The sequence below is a fragment of the Primulina tabacum genome, unplaced genomic scaffold (assembly GCF_025594145.1).
Source record: "Primulina tabacum isolate GXHZ01 unplaced genomic scaffold, ASM2559414v2 Contig396, whole genome shotgun sequence".
Taxonomy (NCBI): domain Eukaryota; kingdom Viridiplantae; phylum Streptophyta; class Magnoliopsida; order Lamiales; family Gesneriaceae; genus Primulina; species Primulina tabacum.
Window position 1 is genome coordinate 18,710 of NW_027459737.1, and position 18,264 is coordinate 36,973.

General features: G+C 37.1%; 1 protein-coding gene and 1 pseudogene across 2 annotated transcripts; one reads left to right on the plus strand and one right to left on the minus strand.

The window, feature by feature from the left end:
* The first annotated feature begins 7,447 nt into the window (after window positions 1-7,447).
* On the plus strand, window positions 7,448-11,493 carry LOC142534164 (putative E3 ubiquitin-protein ligase LIN). Of its 2 annotated transcripts, none has more exons than XM_075641098.1 (7): window positions 7,448-8,855; window positions 8,941-9,061; window positions 9,157-10,133; window positions 10,219-10,363; window positions 10,440-10,691; window positions 10,776-11,085; window positions 11,185-11,493. In XM_075641098.1, exons 1-7 carry the CDS (start codon window positions 7,789-7,791, stop codon window positions 11,316-11,318), a joined length of 3,006 nt encoding a protein of 1,001 aa, XP_075497213.1. In that variant the 5' UTR covers window positions 7,448-7,788; the 3' UTR covers window positions 11,319-11,493. The 2 variants fall into 2 exon arrangements, with proteins under 2 accessions (XP_075497213.1, XP_075497212.1); XM_075641097.1 differs by having other exon boundaries at window positions 7,450-8,855; window positions 10,216-10,363; window positions 11,185-11,492.
* A 1,247-nt stretch (window positions 11,494-12,740) lies between these two features.
* Window positions 12,741-14,128, minus strand: LOC142534170 (protein argonaute 2-like; annotated as a pseudogene).
* Window positions 14,129-18,264: the final 4,136 nt, after the last annotated feature.

Genomic DNA, 18,264 nt, shown 5'->3' on the forward strand with positions numbered 1-18,264 from the left:
AAAGAATATCGCGAAATGAGTTTTAATATAAAAAAAATCAATGAAATATTATGAAAGGCTTCCATAATAAGGTCTAAAGAATCATAATATAATGTTAACATTTCTTGTAAATCATCTAATTTAAGTATATGATCTAAAACAAAAGCACATAAAAATATTTTAGGGATTTTTTAAATATTTTTCTTATTTTGTTGCATGAAATAAATACATTGAACTAAAATAGCATCGCTATATTTAAATTGTTCACTAAAAATACATACAATGTTGCAACAATGTATTAAAACTAAATGATAAGTAAGAAAATAAGTATTAGATAATTGGTTTTTAACATTATTAAATTTTTTCGAAATTTTACAAATATTAGTGCATATGTTCCATTGATTCGAAAAAAATTAAATATCACAAGTTTAAACATGTTGATGAAAAAATATATATAATAAATATATATATTCAATAGATGGTAATAACAATTTATATGCTAAATTCTAACGCATTGGAACGTCTCTTGCAAACCGTTTAGGCCTCGTACGATTTATTTTGCAAAATTTTCCCCATTGTTTCATAAAAAGGGATGTATCCATAAATAATGAATTGCGGTCTTAATTGATTGAATATGTTTTTTAGTTCATCTTGAACACACAAATTTAAAATATGACATTTACATCTAATATGAAAAATGAAACGTCTCGCTCATTTTTAAAAATGCGGAAATATATATTTTTTTAAAGCTCACATTTTCGAAATAACATTTAAAATAATTGTAATTATCTTACCGTAAAAATAGTGCATTTTAAATTAATCAAACTCATCCAAAATCATACGTAAATATAAACGAGTAAAAATCTTAAACTCATCAACGTATGAAAATATTCATTTCCTCTAAATCTCATAAATCGTAATGCGGAAAACATGTGGTCCTCGGGTCGTGTCACCCCACCAAGTCTGCCTACTCAGAGTTCGGCACCTCCAGTTTCCTCACCATTTAGCTCACCTGCATCACACACGCCTAGTGAGTCTATAAACTCAACACGCCTGTACCAGGAATAACAAGTACATATACATAGCACACAGCAGTGAAAAATATCATACTCAACATAACTTTCATGAACTTAAAAGCATAACGTAAACGTGTTGTGTAAAATCATAATGCCAACATACCTTTCATGAACTTTAAAACATGAACATAAACATGTCGTATAAAATCATGTCGTGTCAAATCATGTCATCTCATATCATCATATACGTATCAAAACATGTCATCTCATGTTATCATATACATAAACGTGTCGTGTAAAATAATATCGTATTAAAGCATGTCATGTCATCATATACGTAAACGTGTCGTGTAAAATCATATGCCAATATACCTTTCATGAACTTTAGAACATGAACATAAACGTGTCGTGTAAAATCATATGCCAACATACCTTTCATGAACTTTAAAACATGAACATAAACGTGTCGTGTAAAATCATGACGTGTCAAAACAGCTCATCGTTAATCATCATTCATCATTCATCGTTTATCATTCATCATTCATCGTTCATCATTCATCATTTATCATTCATCGTTCATCATTTATCTTTCATCATTTATCATTGGTGAATTCAGTTCATTAGAGGTGACTATCGTACATCATTCATCATTTACGATGGATCCATCATACATAGAACCGTGGTACCCGGCGGCTGTCGGACATCAGTGACAGGATTACCCATCCACTGTGCCTAGGCCTCATCATCATCATCAGCATTTACATATACGTCTTAAACATTTAGATATACTTCGATAGCCACAACTAATTCCCGTCATTCAAAACATTATCATTTTCATCACTTATAAAATTCATGTATAAATGCAATTTCCTTTAAATTCAAGCATGCAACGTATATTTTTATAAAATCTTAAAAATCGTGAATCATGATGCGTGAACATTTAAAATATCATGAATTTGTGCTCAGGGCGCTGCCAGGATCAACATCTCACCCCAGGTGCAAAATGACCATTTTGCCTTTGGGAACCCAAAAATTATCATTTCACCCCTGGACCTCTAAAATTGACCCGAAGCTTACCAAACTCCTTAAAATATCCAAAAACATATTTAAAAGTATCTCTAGACGTAAACTCGAGTTCATTTCATAACTTAACCTAATTGTTTTAAAACTTGGACCGGTGTCCCGGTTTTAACCCGAATCGACTCGAAATTTAACCAAAATTTCCCCATCTTGAAACATAACTTAAACCAACCATTTACTACAAAACTTATGTCCTTAAATCCATAAGCTTTCGGCCACTACCCCCTATCATTTAAAACCTCAGCCACCACCCCTTTTTTTGGTGCAATCAACAAACCACACATGGCTCCCACCCTTAATAATTCGGTCCACCTCCTATCATCCATGTCCAAACTTTAAATCTCATCTTTAAGACCGTAAGGGACCTTCTAAACTAAGCCACACCAAAGCGTGATGCTTCTATACAACCCAATACGTAGAACCCGAACGAAATCGCACCTTCTCCCAATGAAGCTATATCTCCAAGGACCAAGCTTATCCCTCGTCCAAGTGCCTATGGTCCACTACTAACATCATACCAGACATGAATCCACCCAATTCAAACCCCTTAGAACTCTAAGAACCCTGCTGTATGCTGCTGAAAATCACAGCACAAGGCGCCTCATCCTTAGTGAGCTAACTACCCATTGTTTCGTTCCTAGCCCACCACGCCCTTCCAGCTCTTGACTCACCTCTCCTAGACCACACCAGGACTCTACTGAACCCAAAGGAACCACGGCTACACCCTCATGCAAGAAGCACAACTCGCACGATCGCCTATCACCTCAAGCGCACCATGCGACCAAACCTCCTACCCGCAGCTCGATCGACTTTGTGGATCGTTCCAGTAGGTCTTGAACCTCTCCAGGTCTTGACTCAGACCCTCAAGAGTCGAGTCCATGGCTCAGATCAGTCCTCGAGTTGCTGGTTCAGCCCTTGCACTTAATCTACCCCAAAACCGTGCCCTTCCCTAGCCACACGCATGAAGCCATCGGCCTTCACCCATAGCCGAGTGTTCCATAGACTTCCTTCAACATTTCACCTTAAACACAGCAAGATCACCCACAAAACCACAGATCGGCAGTCCCCTTGCAACCCTTAAAAAAAACTTGAGATGCCAAGAAGATGCAAACTTAAATCATGAAAACCAAAGCCATGAGAATTTGTCATGAAAATACCGAGCCAAGCATAAATAATACACACATGACAGCATATTACGACGTGAATGATGCAGAAATAATGATACAATGCGTGCCTTAGATGTTATAGAAGCGAGGAGATTGAAGAACGAGCGCCGGTAGAATTATCCATTGCAAGAATTGAAGTGGCCGAGAGTTTCATCCATGGAGATGCTGAAAACCCACATGAAATGCTGAAGGAGAAAGAGGGGTGTCCGGTTGATATAGAATAATTGGTGAGGTTTAGGTTTAGTTTAAGTGTAGTTTAGGTTAATTAAATTATACACTAATAGGCCTCAATTAAAATAAAAAAAGTTTTAAGCCCAATAAGATTAAAAGTAGGCCCATTAAATCCAAACATACTCCCGAAAAATATTTCGTTTTGGAAAGATTTTGAAATTATTCTCCGAACCTTCAAAAAATCCGCCGATACGATAAAATTTACGTACCGGATAAAAAAAAATCTCACGGGTAAAAATACCCAATAAAATCCCATTTCTTGAAAAAATACATTTAAAACACCTTATATTAGTTAATAAAAATTAATCATGTAATAAAATAATTTTTCCTGAAAATTCACCGGTCTCCGTCCTCGTTCGAGCGCGAAATGAAACTTAAAAATTTTTAATGAATGAACCTTTAAAATTTCATGAATTAAATTCTACCATGCATGAATTATGCATAAAATGCATAAAAATATTTAAACACAAATTAACGAAATAAAAATGCATTCAAAACTTTAAAAATAATTTAATAAAATACCAAAGAAATTTAACAACTTGCATGCATGTGGTTTACGTGACCCTTCAAATTCTCGGGACGTTACAAAAAATTTACCATCTAGTGATGTTTACATATTTCAATAAACTCGTTAATACTAGAAGCATTTGACTAGTATTATTAAAAAATTTGAAAAAAGAAGTTAGATCATATTCCTCTGAAATAATAAATATAAGTTGATAAATATTTTGTGTCATGTGTGTTTCTTTCAAACATATATATATAGGTAAGCAATATTTTTTATTGTCTTAAGAATTGTCAATCCAATGACATGAAAGTACCCATATATGAATAATTTTGCCAATTATAACTCAAATTATGCGACACACGAAGGAACTTTATTATTTAAACCAAAAAAATTTTTAATAATTTTTTTGTTCAACGACTAAGTTTTTAAATATGCGTTGAGTGTATTTCGTGGGATACTTCTAATAGAAAGATTTGTACTTATAGAAAGTCGATTTTCAGAAAATAATTTATCACTAAACTAAAAGAAAATTGTTCAAATGCACAAAACTTAGTTGTTTCTTCTTTAAATTTAGTCTCAGAAAATAAAAAAAAATGTTACCCGGATGAGAAGTAAATGTCGGAATTCGAATTTGAGAACGATCAATATCAATTTTCACGGGATTATTTTTCTCGACATATCGCGTTAAAGTTTCATAACCACATCCTTGTTGAAATTTGTAAGTTTTCGAACAATATTTTCATTTGGCTTCCATATCAGCAGAGGAAAGCATCACCTTTTTGAAATGTTTGGTTAATATATTATATTTTGGGCGATGCACCGTTCGAGTTTTACTTTTAGGCATCATCACATTGCTCATACTTTCTTTACTTTGATCGATGATGATGTGTTTGTTGAGCCTCTTTTTCTCTTTCTTGATGTTTTCATCGGAAAAATAAAGATTATAGCCATCGACATTGAATGAAAGATTATAGCAATGCTCGAGCTCGAGTGAAATGATACACTTTTTTTTTCCTTTTCTTTTTCCACTCCTACAACATGATCCCGCTCCAGCCATTTGTGATCGTATAAATATGAAATTGAAGTAATAATAAAAATAAAACTACAATTTACATAAACTAATAACATAGACATGATATTTTGAGAATCAATAAAGAATTGTGAATTATAGATTCAGAGAAAATTGTATGAAAAAAATGAAAGGACGAGGGGTCTTTATAAGAGAAAAATAGAAAAAAATAAATTTGCAACACTAATAATTTTTTTTTAAAAAAAATTATTACATGACCCGCTATGTAGACCCATCCAACCAGACGGGTCACAGTTCTTTTTTTTTTTTTAAACCGTAAATCGGAATCAGATTGCCTCAGTCGGTTCGGTCGACCCTACCCCTGCGGGCACTGCCTGCAGGGATCGATCCAACGGCTCGGATTTTTTCGAGCCAATTTTTATTTATTTTTTTTACAGGGAGGTGGGCCCGGATCACTCATGTGGAGTGATCCGGGCCGTTCATTGCCCGTGCAGGCACTGCCTGCACGGGTAGGTTGAAACAAACCGCCTCAGTCTGTCTTCGGACTGTTTCGGTCGCGGTTCCGAGTCAAACCCGTTAACGGGTTAACGGGTCGGTCAGCTCCAGTGCCTGCACGGGTAGGTTGAAACAAACCGCCTCAGTCCGTCTTCGGACTGTTTCGGTCGCGGTTCCGAGTCAAACCCGTTAACCCGTTAACGGGTCGGTCAGCTCCAGTTTGGGTCGGGATCATACCTAACCTTTGACTAGGTATATTTCTATACGGTGGATACTAATACCTCTTTTAAAAAATGTTACTTTAAATTTTTTTAGCCGCTGCCACCCAAGTCCAAAATTGCAATATAAGTGGGCCGTGGAAGGCTCGGCTCCATTGCTTGAAATATTGGGCCTGCGTTAGAGATTTCATTAAATTATACATATTCGGCTTGATTTCAGCCAATTTTTCATTACTAGATAAGATAGGACAATGAAAGGTCATGTTTCCTTACCTAGACGTATGCATGCATGTATGAGAATAGGTAAGAGGACTGTAAAAAACAAGAGGAAGGGACAAAAAAAGGACAACGAAAATCAGGGAAATAATAATACCACCGTAATGATCGAGTGACTCGAGTCTATGCTATATTTAGAGTAACATTCCAATTGTTATTCACAGAAATAGCATGAAAATCGATTATTACAAAACAAAAGTATGAAAAACATTTACATTTCTCAATATGGGCAATCGATTTGAATGATTATTTTCTTGAAAAAGAAAGAATCGAATTATTGTAGAAGCATGGAAATTGGAAGAGTCAATTGTGTTGAATTTTCATGGAAAGGGAAGATTACTTTGGAAACGGGGAATCTGATGAATGAAGAAGCGGGGCCCCTCCACTGAGTTAGCAGTTCAAGTGTATTAAGGTTGAAGACAAATTTTGGTTTTGGTATTACATTTTTTTTCCCCATGGCCAACTAGTTTGAGAGCTCCACAGCTTTATATCCAGCCACGCATTCACTTACCTTTGTCCAAATACTTCACCCACCACTTGCTCAATATCGCACTATTTTTCTCACCCTTGTATTGATTTATTTCCTCTCTTCCCATAAACAATTTTGATGGTTGGTTTTTCTTCTTTGTTGATGGTGAAAATGTATGAATGAAAAATGTAACGCCCCAGATTCGGCGAGTATCCTCACTGTATCAAGACGGATCTTTTCACCGTACTTATGTTTTCACTTACACGCATCTTGAGAAGAAACTTCCCAGGAGGTCACCCATTCCAAAATTCCTCAGCGTGCTTATGTCCTCACTCACACGCATCCTGGGAAGAAATTTTCTTCCTAGGAGGTCACCCATCCCAAAATTCCCCCAAGTCAAGCACGCTTAATTTTGGAGTTCTTATGTGATAAGCTACCGAAAAGAAGATGCATATTCTTGATATGAGTAGTACCAATCAAATCTTTTAAGTCCTCTTCAACTGTACAATCCATTACCAGCGATCACCCCCCGCCCTCTTCGGCCTCAGGCCTCACAAAAAACATGATTTGAGAAGTCACTTTTTGCCCGACAAAGTTTGCGGTGAAAAATCAATATAAATCCGGAATTTATCATGTTAAATCATAAAAGATTAAACTTTGAACTATAATTAGAAGCGCACCTAAAATCATTATGATTATAATTCAGGGTATATTTGGATAAATTAATTTGAAATTCAAGAAATTTCGATTAATTTTATTGTTTACAAATATTAAATTTTCACATCATTTACAAGTTGGTAATATAAAATAAAATAGATTTCAAATAACATAATAACTTAAAATTCATATTTATTAACACGAAATACTGCATGAAAATGTTGAAGTCGAATTTAAAGTTTATTGTCTTAATTTTTTAAATAACAAAACTAGATTTGAAATTCTTCCGACACTACCTAAATGATTTCGAGTGATATTAGAGAAGGTGGAGCGCGCAAGAAACTGAGAGTTTTAAACAAGAACTTGCGCAAGTTATCGCCAATACAAACACTGGAGTTCGGGAGAATGTATGATTAAAAGGGATAAAATCCCGGGTTATTGGTATTTTCATTGAAATGGAAGTTCCGACTAATGAAACAAATTCGGAGTTAAAAGTTTTATGGAGGCGAAGAGTAACACTATTGGACATGTGTGTTTTCGTGGCGAATTCATTCTTGTCCTATTTATTCGACATTCGATCAGCTCACGGAGTTCGTCTATAGCTCTGTCGTTTTGTTATCTAATTGTTTCAGGCCCATATTCACTGCAATAGTCACAAAAACCATGGCATCCCTCCATAAACTTCTGTCCGAAGAGGGGTTCCAGCGCCAAAAATTGCGGAAACCGCCGAAAAAGGTGAAGTTTAAGGATGTTAATGCTCAAGAAGAGTCCATTGCACTGCCTATATACATCTGCCATGACAGGAGAAGCTTTGATTCCTCGTTACAGAGAGCTGAGAGGGCACTTTCACACAAGAGTTCTTCTGTTTTATCGTCAAGAAGAGGAGGGTCGGGTTCCGAAAGATCGAACTACACGAGATCGGTATCTGAAGGGAATGTTCCTCGGAGAGATGAGCCCGTCATTGATGATGTTGCGATTAAAGCTATGATATCAATTTTGAATGGATACGTTGGCCAGTATTTGAGAGACAAGAATTTCCGTGAGAGCGTACGAGAAAAGTGTTATTCTTGCTTCGCGAGGAGGAAGAAACATTCGGATAACGACATTTTTGCTCACATGGAGTTGGGAATTCAGAGCATCGAAAGATTGGTTGAGAAATACGACGCCAAGAAGGGAATGGATTTAGATTCTTTGCAAAAATCGATCAAACTTTTTGATTTTGTAGCGTCGCTGAATCCCAAGAATTCAAGAAATAATGCTTCAACTTGTGGAACACCCAATTCTTGTCTCTCTGCTTGTGCGCAGCTTTACTTATCGATAGTCTACAAAATCGTAAGAAATGACAGAATTTCAGCTCGGCACCTGCTGCAGGTTTTCTGCGATTCGCCGTTTCTTGCTCGAACACGCTTGCTTCCGGAACTTTGGGAGCATTTCTTTCTTCCCCACCTTCTCCATCTCAAGATTTGGTACACTAAAGAGCTTGAGTTTCTTTCTGTTTCCGATTACGACCAAAATGACAAAAAGATTAAAGCTTTGAACGAGCTATACAATGATCAGATGGATACTGGGACAATGAAGTTTGCTCTGTACTACAAAGAGTGGCTCAAAATTGGCGCTCAAGCCCCATCTATTCCTTCAATCCCTTTGCCTTCAAAACTGAGCAATGCGAGTTCAAGAAGGAGATCTGCAGATTCGGTTAATTCTCATTTCCCTTTGAGCAATAAATCACTGTGAGTTTGCACCAATTGTATCCATTTTTAAAGTAAATTTTTTTCGTCCATTAGCATGCATTTACCATTTCTTTAATCCTCATAGATATCAAGAAGTCTTTGGCCCCATTCCAAAGGAGAGGTCGATTGACATTGACAATAGGAATGGAGCTTTGAAAAACGATTGGGATACGGAGGAAGAAAATATTATTAGCCTAGAAGACGATGTGAGTAATGACTGTCATCACAATATTTGAATTTTAGGAAGATACTTTTGGTTACTTAGTTATATAGTGCATAACTATCTTCTTCATATTGGCAGAAGAAAGCCATGGTTCAGCTAAAGTCTTCAAGTCCAAGTTATCGAATGCAGGAAGTTGAGCTACGGTCTGACAGAAAGAAAAAAGATTATTTCCGGTTTTTGGCTTGCCGGACTGAACCAGTAGTGTGTTTTTTAAAGGGAGTTAATTTGCCGAAGAATTATGAGAAATTTAAGAATGATGGAACTGTGAATCATATTGAGTCAGGTGACATGACTCGAGTTATTGCCACTATTTGCTCTTCAGAGAGCTTGAGTGATTGTGAAATGGCCATTCGCTCTATTAGCAAATACTGGTTAAATTCTCATGGAGATCCTAGAATCGAAAATTCGTTGTCACAGCCATCTGTTATACAAGGAATAATGGAAGTTCTGTTTGTTTCCGATGAAGATGAAATATTGGAGCTGGCTATATCAATTTTGGCAGAGTTAGCTACAAAGAGTGAAACAATTAGACAATTCATATTGAATTCGGATCCACAGCTTGATGTTTCCCTGAGACTATTGAGAAGTGGCAGCCTATTCCTAAAAGCTGCAGTTTTGCTTTATCTAGTGAAACCAAAGGCAAAACAGATGATATCTTCGGAGTGGATTCCATTAGTTCTTCGAGTTTTGGAATTCGGTGACCATGTGCAGACATTATTCGCTGTTAAATGCCGCCCTCATGAAGCAGCATATTACTTCCTAGACCAACTCTTAACCGGTTTTAACGAAGATAAAAATCTCGAGAATGCTAGACAGTTAATTTCACTTGGCGGATTAGGTTTATTAGTAAGGAGGATGGATGAAGGGAAAACTTTTGAGAAAAGCGAAGCTGCTTCTGTTATTTATTATTGCATTCAAGCCAATGGAAGTTGTCGACACTATTTAGCGAAAAACTCGAGAAAAGACACAATTTTATCACTCTTAGTTCAAGGGAAGCACACAAAATCTCAAGGGCGTGCTCTTGAGTTGCTGACAGAGTCACTTTGCCTTAACAGGTATGTTTGTCAAAATCTCAAATCCTTTTGTTGTTATTTTTTTAGTGGTGGGCAGCTTTTACATAATTTTTTGAAATACCAGGAGAAAACAAAGAATGGAGTCCTTAAGCGCGCTAACAAAAGGGTGGGACTGCTTAAACACAATGCATATTTTGTTGCTATGCCTCCAAAAGGCTCGACTGCAAGAGTGTGCCATCATTGCAGTGATATTGCTACAGCTAGATCTTATGGTGAGCTCACGGTAATCTTAATAAAAAAATTAGAATGTAAAGTATTATTTTATGCAAACTGCTTGTATGGTTCCAGGGTGATCCTTTGGAATGTAGTATATACAGAGAAGAGGCAATAGATGCCATTGTAAAAGCACTAGATTGTAGGGTGTTCGACGAGAGGGTGCAGGAGAAGACAGCAAGGGCACTGTTGATTCTGGGCGGGCACTTTTCTTACACCGGCGAGCCAGAGGTGGAGAAATGGCTGTTAAGAACAGCAGGCTTCGACGAGAACAGTGAAACTTCATGTTATGGAATGGATTCTGATATACATGGATTCCTAAACCTGGTATCTATCCGCAACATTTTTTTGTTCTTTCCTTTATTTTTTAAGCAAATGAGTCTTGTCTAATCTAATCCTTCAAATTATCAGGGTGAAGAGGATAAAACGACGGAAAATTTGCAAAGCAAAGCAGCAATGGTGTTGCTTAGCAAGGGAAACACAAGATTAATTTCTTCACTCTCGAATTCAATAGGCAGCGGAATCCCATGTCTTGCAAGAGCAAGCCTGGTGACTGTCTGCTGGATGAGCTGTGGCTTCCGTCTCCTAGAAGACAAAGAGCTTCAATATGCAGCATGCTCAATCCTTGTGCCACAGTTGATACAGTCCTTGAATCACGACAGTGCTCTTGAGGAAAGGGTTCTTGTTTCATTTTCTCTGCTAACTCTTACAAAGGGCACAGGTTACCTCATAAATCCCTTTTCTTTCCACTTTTTTCATATGGTCTAAATAACAGACTACACATATTAGTGGGATTCGATTTTTTTCTTTTTTGTATCAGATTATTTTGCTACGTCGCCTTTGGATAAAGGAGTTCTTGGTTGCCTAGGCCGGCTTTCCGATGTAACATGGACGGCTGAGGAGCTTATTTCACATATCACCTCCACTTCAAGTTCAATGGATCCATTTTCTTGAATCGAAAATCACTTTTTATTTCAACGTAAAATATAGTAAAGTCCCTGTCATTTTATTATATGCAGTGCTTTTGTGTTTGTTGTACAGCAATTAGCAGCTTGTGCTGGTATTGAGCCTCAATTGATTTTTGTAATCCGAATTACCCAACCATTTAATTTCTGTTTGGTTCGATTTTCTTGTATTACGATTCGGTTAATTCGACTCGATTTATATGGTTTAATTAATAGATTAATTTTATGTTGGAGAATAAATTATTAGTACAAATTAAATATTGTTTTAAAATATCTAAAAATATCAAGATTCGATAACAAAAATATAACAAAATGATTAAATAAACATCAAGTAAATATTTTGTATTAAAGTAGATGACCTTTTGAATGGAGAAATGCTACCCTTTTATCTATTTTAATAAATTATATATAAAACTTTTAACTATTTTAGTATATGCTATATGTAAAATGGTCAATTCGATTTTGTGATTTTTCAAATTTAAAAACCAAATTCCCAAAATTCAAAATCGAACTAAATAAATCGAAATTTACGGTTCAATAGATTTTTCGGTTTTAACTATTCAACGAACATCGTTATTAAGTATTTTTTTTTTGTGGTGCTCAAACCCAAAACCCAGAGAATAATTTGAAAAAAAATAAAAATAAAAATCGGCCAATTTTTTATTTTTTTTAAATTTCCGTTGACTTAAAGAACCACGAATACTTAGGTAGGGCCAACAAAATTTCGAAAAATTATATTTAATTGATTCAATTTAAGTATATTTTTTATTTGTTTGATAATTTGATATTAAAATTATGGAAACTATCGATTTAGCCAGAATTAAATGCTGGTTGTTTTTAAATAAATTCCGATTGAAAACGTGAATATTTTTAAAATTTTATAGAGATTTTTTGTGTGTGTGGGTATTATCGAGCCATTTTGGTAGCCTACTTGGCCCATCAAATTAAATTACCATACTTCCCTTTTCATTTTCTTTTTGAGTTGGTCTCTTGTGAGACGGTCTCATGAAAGACGAGTCAACTCTAACGATATTAACAATAAAAAATAATATTCTTAGCATAAAAATAATACTTTTTCATGGATGATCCAAATAAGAGATCTGACTCACAAAATACAACTAATAAGATCGTCTCACACAAGTTTTTGTTTTCTTCTACCAACCCTGTGTCCATTTATTTCTCCAGCAATTGGCAATTAGTTGATTTGATTGCTTATCCCAAAGCAGAGATATAACAGTTCAAAATCCAAAATAAATAAACAAAGTTGACAACCGAAAGCAAACAGCGCAGCTCACTCATACCTACAAACAACACCACACGATAAAGCAGTAAAAAATAAAGCAGACTCCATTAGATTCACGCACAAACTCCACCATCAGTATCAGAGGAGGAGATTGGACGTAGCTTTCCCTCAAACAAAGATAAACTGAGTCTCCGTAACTGATTCTTGAAACATACGCCCTCTGTATGCCACAAGATCAGCATAGTACACAGGCGGCACAAGTGACACGGGCTTTGTGCACCGAACAAAGGTGACGCACATATCGTATATCAGTTCCTGCAAGTCATCAGATGAAAAGCCATTCTCATCCCAAAGCACATAGTAGTGTGACGGCTTGCTCGTCTCCATACTGTCATAATGGCTGTAGAGATAGAAGTCGAAATCAAAAGGGTGAACAATTTTTGCATCCAGCACAGTTCCTGGCGGGATATTGCCAGAAGCTCCATCACTTGCATTTTCAGGAAAAAGACTAGTCTGGTGGCGTTTTTGAGCAACAATGAGAGTGATCCTTGGCTGGTACTCGTCATCATAAATGGCCTTCTTAAGATCAAATAGCTCCTCAGCGAGCACCATTCCAAATTGCCCCTCACTAACATCATCACGAAAGACCACGAGCTTGTTAGGCTTAACATTGTTGTGAAGAGCGTAGATATCGACCAAATCACGGCAAATGTCACCAAATTTCGAAATCTTTTCCTGGCGGTGGGTCTGGGGGATCACCATAGCAAGACATCGATTCACGGCAGGCCAGTTAACAGTACCAACGACTGCAGCTATTGAGGGGTATGATGAGTTCATGGGGTTGGATGATTTACATCGGCTCCGTTTAAGAACATCACATGATTTTCAACACCAAAAGGAGGAAGCTCCCTTTAGTTCAAAATTACTGCCCCCGAGTTTAGCATTGATTTTGAGACAAAGATTTGCCAGTTCTTGTTCCTTTCCCATATAGAAATTAGAGGACAAGCAACAATGGGTCACCACACCGATCTGTGTCTCTGTTACCCGGGATCTTTTCTAGCCATAACACAAACAATCATTTGTAAGTTTCCTTTCCCGATTCCACTATCTTCCGCAACATCATTCCGAAGGAGCTTCTCAAGCAGATTAGCATCAGATAATTCATTCATATGAGTAGCATGGCACAAATGAGGCTCTACCATACGCATACCAAGGTTTTACTACGACTCCTCGAACTATTGAAAAAAGCATCCGTGTGAAGGATATTAAATCGATCACCTTTGGTAAAATCTAACAAAGCCCAACGTTCAACAGCTACTCCATCCACTAGAGACCTTCTTCCAACAAGATTCCACTGGCATTTTTCAGGTGCCACTTTTACAAAATCAGAGCCTAGTTTCAAGTCAGGTGTACCAATAAGACGCCCCACAACCTTTGTCATGTTACTATCCCCCTCAATATAGAAAAACTTGGTCAATTCCCTGCAACAAACAGGTAAAAACAATTAAACACATCAAAGATGACTGATGCTGAATGGTTCCATATCCATGAACCTGTCCACATTTCTAAAAGGATGGGATAGTGTGTAAATTAGAAACAATAAGGTAGCCACAGTGCATATATGCAACAATTGGGGATCTTTCCAAATTTTAATCTTACTAAGGTATACAGACATATTTTGCTACAATAACTACTTCTTTATTTAGAAGCGCATAAAAGTCCACTTCACAAGGCCCATCGTTAACTCGCAACATTTGAGAGATTCTCTTTTCTTTCCCAAGATAACAGCCACTCGAATGTTCATTTTAATGGCTACCTCTCAGTTTGAAAAGAAGAAAGGGGATATGCTTTCACACAAGTACGTCAGATTTAGCTCAGCTTTGGCACTGCAGGTTAAGCCAAAAATGCTTAAAAACACTACATACAAAGAAAATGGTTCATGGTCTTCCACTACTTCCTACATCAGATGTGACTTGTACTGATTGCATGATGCGGAAACAATATAGAGACCCTATTTCCATAAAAGGCACATGGAGAGCTACAGAAAATTACTCCACGTAGATATTTGCGGTCCAATCTATCCAACTTCAAACAGTAAGAAAATGTACTCAATATGCTTCATAGATGATTTTAGTAGGAAGAATGAATATATTTCTTGAATGAGAAGTCTGAAGCATTCAACATGTTCAAATGTCTTGAGAAACTTGTTGAAAATGAAAATAGTTCATCTATTAAATGCTTATGTACTGATAGTGGTAGGGAATTTAATTCTAAAAAATTTAATGAGTTCTGCAAGGAGCATGGTATTAAGAGACAAATGACAGCAACATATACTCCTCAACAAAACCGAGTGGCGGAACGAGAACACTGAATGGCGATGAATTTGGTGAGATGTGGTCCGAGAAAAAAATGCCAATTTTTTTAACCTGAAGCTGTAAATGGGGCTATTTATGTTCTGAATAAAAGTCCTATGTTAGCAGTAAAAGATGTTATACTACATGTGGAATAAAACCTTATGTGGATCATTTCCGAGTTTTTGGATGCGTCTCACATGTGCATATTCGTGATGAACCAAGGACAAAGTTGGGCATCAAGAGTTTTTCTTGTGCTTTATTAGGAGCCTTTGAATAATCAAAGGCATACAACTATATGATCCTACCTTAAAAAGGATTAACTTAAGTCGCGATGTCATTTTTGAAGAGCTGAAACAATGGGACTGAGATAAGGAGTTTGATAAACAGAGCTTGGTGGGTTTGGAATAGGGAGATGATGACAATTGTTCTGTTGAATATAATGTTGAAGGAACCAGTGTTGGAGAAAATGATGAATCGAGTTCAGCCTCTACAAGTGCATCAATAGAAACTAATGAAAGGGGAGGACGAATTCGACAAGCTCCAGCTTACTTGAGAGATTATGTAACTGGTGAGGGACTTTCGGATGAAGATATTGTTACACAAAATGTATGCACAAACAGAAAGGGACTTAAAAAACAGCGAGCTAGTATCACGAACTAAACAGAAGCACAATGCAAAAGTAAAGCAAACCGAGGTCTGTATGTAATACAGTGTCCTTAAAACAGATTCGTCCCCTCCGGCGTGCTTCGAGGATGAACTTGGACGTCTGTTTCCCAGGATACAACGGAACAACCAGCAGTACCTTAGCACGAGATACCACAAAGGCGAACTGAAATGTACCTGAACTTTATCACGAGACAGAACGAGAAAAGAGCAGCAGCCGAGACAACAGAACAAGCAAAGCGTCGAAATAACAGAAAGTAGGAGAGTGTGTTGGTATTTCTGAAAGACTCGAGGCTGCCTCTATTTATAGGCACTTATATCGACGCACCCAGGTCGCGCTCGTACGCTTGCACACAAGTCAAGCCTTTTTCCACTGCAAATCGGACCCATGATTTGCACCCCCCCCCCTGCGCCTGTGCGCGCGAGAGAGAGCCTCTTGACCAATCATTGTTACACCTCCATAAAGTGTAACACTATATAAACTCACCAATGCTAAGTTCATTTTCCAATGTGGGACATTTCCCACTTGCCATCTACTAGGCCTTGTCCAATTTCTCATTCAAAGAACAAGCCCAATAAGCCTTTATAAGTCCAACAATCCCCCACATGAATGAAAATTGAAAGATATTCAACGATTTTCGTGATAAAGTTCAACAGTTGAATCTTGCATAGGATAGGTAGGTATTATCCTTTGAACCTTCCCTTGTGAAAGCATAATAATTCACTGGTTGACAGTAGACATGATGTCTTTGAACTGTACAGCCGTTTGTGTGAGTTAAGATATACTTCACACAAGACTCTTCCTAATACTATTCAGTTCTCATGATTGTGTTCGTTTTGGCCATGAACACATTCCTGGTTCTGCAAGAGGGTCTAGAATTGAGCCCTGCAATTCTTTCGAAGCGGCCCCACTTCTCTCTCACATAGGTGATTCTATATTGCTTCTCGTCAGAATCATTAAAAGCCGTAAGCTTATCCTCAACATTCACTGTTTCATAGTAGGAATGGACTAGGGATAACCCCCACAATGATTCTCCAAATTAGTGCGATTAGGTTGTCCCATTGAACCTAGTTCTTGGGATCTCCAGTCAGCGTAGGTTGGGTTTTCCTTCACACCAATTTATTCTATAGGCTTGAGCCCCATTCCCCTTGATATTTTCGCAACTAACTCTCTGTTTAACCTTTTGGTTAGCGGATCCGCTATATTATCCTTTGACTTTACATAGTCAACAGAGATAACTCCAGTTGAGAGTAGTTGTCTAATGGTATTATGTCTACGACGTATATGCCTAGACTTACCATTATACATATTATTTTGTGCCCTACCAATCGCAGATTGGCTGTCACAATGTATGCATATAGCCGGCACAGGTTTTTCCCATCCTGGAACATCTTCTAAAAAATGACGCAGCCATTCAGCCTCTTCACCACACTTGTCAAGGGCTATGAACTCAGATTCCATCGTGGATCTGGCTATTACAGTTTGTTTAGAAGACTTCCACGCAATTGCTGCACCTCCTAAAGTGAATATAAATCCACTTGTAGATTTTGAATCTTTCATATCAGATATCCAATTCGCATCACTGTATCCTTCAATAACAGCAGGATATCTTGTATAGTACAGCCCATGATCACGAGTGTACCGTAAGTATCTTAGCAATCTGATAATTGCTTTCCAGTGTTCAACTCCTGGATTACTCGTGAATCTACTCAATTTGCTTACTGCATAGGCTATGTCTGGTCTTGTACAACTCATTAAGTACATCAGACTTCCAATGACTCGAGAGTATTCTAATTGAGACATACTTTCACCTCGATTCTTTGATAGATGCTGATTGGTATCTATCGGGGTTCTAGCTAATGCAGAGTCATTGTTATTGAATTTCTCAAGTATTTTATCAACATAATGTGACTGACTTAGGATTAGCCCTTCTGATGTTCTATGGATTTTAATTCCAAGGATTACATCGGCTAAGCCCAAATCTTTCATGTCAAATCTTGAGTTCAATAACTTCTTGGTGGATTTGATCATCTTATCATTACTTCCAATTATAAGTATGTCATCTACGTAAAGACATAAAATGACATATCCCATTTCAGTGTTCTTTATGTATACACATTTGTCACATTCACTGAATTTAAATCCACTTTCCATCATGGCCTTATCAAATTTTTCGTGCCATTGCTTTGGTGCTTGTTTTAAGCCATACTGAGACTTCACCAATTTACATACCTTATTTTCTTGCCCAGTCGCAGAAAATCCCTCAGGTTGTTCCATGTAAACTTCCTCTTCTAAATCTCCATTTAGAAAGGCTGTCTTTACGTCCATTTGGTGTACTTCAAGATTCCGCAATGCGGCAATCGCAAGTATCACACGAATAGAGGTTATTCTCGATACAGAAGAATATGTGTCAAAGTAATCAAGCCCTTCACGTTGATGGTATCCTTTAATTACCAATCTGGCTTTATACAGGTTCACTTTCCATTATGAAAGTGATGAAATCCGGACCAAAGGATTTCTCAGTCCTAGCTCTCTTGCTACGTCTAGGTTCAATGTCTTGATCAAGCTCTTGTTCTTCATCCATTGTTTCATATAATCTTTTGGATGAACTTGGTTCTTCCTTAGATTTGCATGGAAACATGTGTTCAAAGAACGAAGCATTTCTTGATTCCAT

Coding starts and splice junctions, on each gene's coding strand:
- LOC142534164 (XM_075641097.1), top strand. CDS start 7,789: ATGGCATCCCTCCATAAACTTCTGTCCGAAGAGGGGTTCCAGCGCCAA. Junction 8,856..8,940: donor CCTTTGAGCAATAAATCACT/GTGAGTTTGCAC, acceptor TAATCCTCATAG/ATATCAAGAAGTCTTTGGCC. Junction 11,086..11,184: donor AACTCTTACAAAGGGCACAG/GTTACCTCATAA, acceptor TTTTTGTATCAG/ATTATTTTGCTACGTCGCCT.